Below are 3,604 nucleotides of genomic sequence, written 5' to 3'. Positions count from 1 at the left end.
CTACACCCTAGAAATTAAAGTGGTATGGGTTACACACTTAGGAACTGTAAACCAAAATTACTTCAATATAGAATATTTATGAGTCAAGACAATCAACCGTGTACAAAAAATTTACATGGAAGAGAAACAATACAATGTAGCACCTCTAGAAAAATAATTAAAAGTTTTGTTTCATTTACAGATAAGTGCCACACTGAGGATTTACAATACAGTAATTTACTGCAATCACAGGGAGGTTCCATCAAGAAACAAAGTCCTTACACTCCAGAGTTTTCGGAAGGTCTTAGCGGAATGCTTAATTACACACTGAAGATTCCCACATCCTTGGGATTGAGCTGACAAATCATAAAGGATTTTCGTAGCATATATTAGATAAAAGAGTCCATCACATTTCTACTGTTGGTTTAGTGTCTCTGGCAGGTGTGGAGCCTAGAAGAATTGCTTGCTTGATGGTGGTCTTTCTGTATTCTGCAAGCTAGACCTTCCCCGCAGTAACAACGCTGGAATATCTCCAGCCCGTGGGAGCCTTTCCGCCTGTGCTTGGTGCATACCTGACCTTCTTTAAGGACAGGTTTACAGATCTTGGACCAGAAGTGTCTTGCGCAACACAGCCCTGTGGCACAGTCTGATGATCGGAGACAGACAGAGCCTTCTTGTCCTGTGAAGGAGACAGAAGGAAAATGACAGTTACTACTAGGCCTGTACCGTTTCACTAAGACAATTCTAAATGCATTTTTAAATGGGGAGGCTGAGCCTGAAAGCCTTTTTACTACCTTTGGTGTGATATATTTTTGAAGTCAGGGTGGTTCGTCTGGGATATCCATCCCCGGTGTTGTGGTCGTTACCAAGGTTTTCAATGATGCTTTCCTCAATTTCCCCTCGAGGTAAATGGCTGTGGTCAGATGGCATGCATATTCCTAAGAAAGCCAGAAATAATGATTAATCCTCAGGCCGTAATATGTTGTTGCTAACAGCCAAGACAGGCGCAATGGGTTATATAGACACCAGTGTGAGATACCTCACTGCTGTGGCTCCCTTTCTGTTTTACCAAAACTCCCTAGAGAAAGCAGTGTCAATGAGTGTACTGTTGGATCCTATGGAACACGTCAGGTATAGCCATTTTAAATGCTTTCCCACTAATTGTGGTGGAGGCAGCAGAGATATTTCTGTCTATTTTAATACCACCCTTTGGGGTAGGAAAAAGAAATCCAGTCACTTGAAAAAAATTAATCTTAAAAATAACTTCTCTGCTCTGGGTGCTAGCGGCGCAATGCAGTTCCAGCTGCCTAGAAAACTACTATCTCACCCGCTAGTTACTTTTACTGTATAATTTTGATATTACAGAGATTTTAGTTAGTTCAACTCTGGAATGCTGCTGTACCCTAGGAAGTTAGCCACTCTGTAAGTTTATTTCTGGAGACTTCTTTGAGACATTAACATTTTGTGGATCTGTGGTTGTCCGGAGAGTACTTCTTTGAAGGTAGCTGAGGGTGGAGGGAAGGGGGGGGAAGGGGTGGAGAGCTAGGGCTGTAAGTGGTACAGAGATCTCTTTAAAAATCTGGCCAGCAGAGTTTAAGCATTCAACACCCCCCACGCCCACCCCCACTCCCAGTTGACAACAGTTTTAACAGCCAGAAACCTTGAGAGAGAAGAGAGTTTAGCAAAGTCACAGAGAGTCCACTTTAAGAAAAACGTCTGGCTTCCCCTTTTAGAATGACCTCTCCCCCTTTCTCAAGTGCCCCAAGGCTCCCTGAGGATAATTGTTTGATGGAAGGGTCCACTCTCAGGTCTTGTTGTTAGATCACAGAGGGAGGTAGGGGAAGATAAACTTTCAAGTGCTCAAACACAAGCTTGTGAAGATACAACAGGAGGACCCTTGCACGATGAGCACCCGTTTGCAGGTGGTGCCGTGGCTTTGACAGAACCAGAGCATTTCATTTGATTCCCTGGCTGCTCAAAGGGCAAGGTGGTTCCAATTTAAAAGGGAGTCCAAGACTCACCGTTTTTGCAGTAGTTCCCGGGGCAGCACATAGCATGCCTCATGCAGCGTTTCCTGCGCTTTCGGCAAGCCAGACAGATCTGTACGCCTCCGATGCCAGCTGCCCCGCGGCTGGGACTGGAGCAGTACTCGTCAGTGCTGCACTCCTCATCCTCTGCGCACGGGTAGGGCTACGGGAAGGGAGCGGACTGGTGAGCAACTCAAGCATCCCGGTACCCACGCCTTCACCGTCCTCATCTGCGTTCTCAAAAGCTCTCTAAGCGCGTTGCTCTCAGTGCAGTGATTCCAAACACACCCCAAATCTCAAACACCTAGGATACCCCACTCCCTCCTCTCTGAGACCCCATCGGGATCACAGAGTCCTCCATCCCGGAGACCGCTCTCACCTGGTAGTTGTCAAGAGTCTGGTACTTGTTCCCGCCCTCATAGAGAACTCCGGGTGCCACGCTGACAGCAGAGCCCGGCTGCCCCCCAGCACCACCCAGCGGTGGGGGCAGGTTCTTGATCGCGTTGGAATTGATGAGAACTGAGTTCAAGGTGGCGCTGGCTCCGAGTAGAGGGAGGCTGCAGAAAGCCATCATTGTAAACATGACCAAGAACCGGACAGCTGCCACTGCGCACACAACCGTCATCTCCGAAGGTTGCAAACAGGAAAAAGTCAGGAAAAGAGAGGTCACTTTGCACGGCGGCTGCAGAGTCTGGACTGCGGAAACCCCAACTTCGGAATCTCGGCGGGTGGAGTCTCGGCTGCCAGGCGCTCGGCTCTGCACCGCCACCGCCACCTCTGGCTGCCTTTATACTCAGGCTCCCAGCCTTCCCAGCTCCTCAGGGAAGACAACAAAGCCGGGATGGGATTTCAAAGCTTTGGGAGGAGCTGGGAGGGGGAGTGTTTGTGTATCGGAAGCAGGGAGGACTTTGACACTCTCCCCCTCCTCTCGCTCCTCCCTTGCACTATGGTCCCCTTGTCCAGCTCACCTTAGAGTGTGGGTTACTAAAGCATTAGAGTCTAGTCTGAACTATAATAATTAATAATAATAATAATAATAATAATAATAGGCGGAAGAAAGCGCTCTGCTGTGGGGTCGGGTTAGTTCTGTCTGAAATCCTTGTCAGAGTTAAAAGTGATAGAATATACAAAACCACGTTTCTTCTCTTCCCCTTATGCGTACCCTCGCTTTCTGTGCACGCAAATAATATTCAGTATTAAATACAACGCAAGCAGTCATTCAAAGGCTTTCTGAAGGGCCCAGGTGGCTACTATAGTTGCTGATTAACCCTTTAGCTAGCGCGATTTGCAAATGAGGTTCTTGTCTTTTAAGTTTGTCTAGTTGCTTCCCCCCTTCCTACACTCCCCCCAACCCTACACACACAAGGAGGAAAAAAAAATGTGCAAAGACAAGAAAATTTGCACATCAAATGAGGATGCCAAGGGAAGAACTAATTCGCTTTTGATGGTGAGTTTGGGGGGTTGGGGTGGAGGCGAGAGACTGCCGTTTGGAAATTAAATCAGGGATGGAGGGAAGAGGGAAATGGGCACCCGATAATCAAACTATTTAATGTGGTTCTTTGAATCTGGTCAGTCCCAGCAGTAGATGAACTTGATTA

At 47.3% G+C, this 3,604-nt stretch overlaps 1 protein-coding gene across 1 annotated transcript; it reads right to left on the bottom strand.

Moving 5' to 3' along the window:
* Nucleotides 1-404: 404 nt before the first annotated feature.
* Nucleotides 405-2,631, bottom strand: Dkk1 (dickkopf WNT signaling pathway inhibitor 1). The gene is made up of 4 exons (XM_028763963.1): nt 2,386-2,631; nt 2,001-2,169; nt 774-917; nt 405-658 (listed from the first exon to the last, which is right to left on the bottom strand). Exons 1-4 carry the CDS (start codon nt 2,629-2,631, stop codon nt 405-407), a joined length of 813 nt encoding a protein of 270 aa, XP_028619796.1.
* Between the last annotated feature and the right edge of the window lie 973 nt (nt 2,632-3,604).

Source organism: Grammomys surdaster, unplaced genomic scaffold (assembly GCF_004785775.1).
Source record: "Grammomys surdaster isolate TR1022 unplaced genomic scaffold, NIH_TR_1.0 141, whole genome shotgun sequence".
NCBI lineage: Eukaryota > Metazoa > Chordata > Mammalia > Rodentia > Muridae > Grammomys > Grammomys surdaster.
Note: the sequence above shows the minus strand (reverse complement) of the source record. Positions and strands in the feature narration are given on the sequence as shown.

What these genes read in the sequence shown, in the direction of transcription:
- Dkk1 (XM_028763963.1), bottom strand. Translation starts at nt 2,631, where the DNA reads ATGACGGTTGTGTGCGCAGTGGCAGCTGTCCGGTTCTTGGTCATGTTT. An exon ending in AGACTCTTGACAACTACCAG is followed by an intron (nt 2,170 to 2,385) that starts GTGAGAGCGGTC and finishes CCCTTCCCGTAG; the next exon opens with CCCTACCCGTGCGCAGAGGA. An exon ending in CGGGAACTACTGCAAAAACG is followed by an intron (nt 918 to 2,000) that starts GTGAGTCTTGGA and finishes TGGCTTTCTTAG; the next exon opens with GAATATGCATGCCATCTGAC.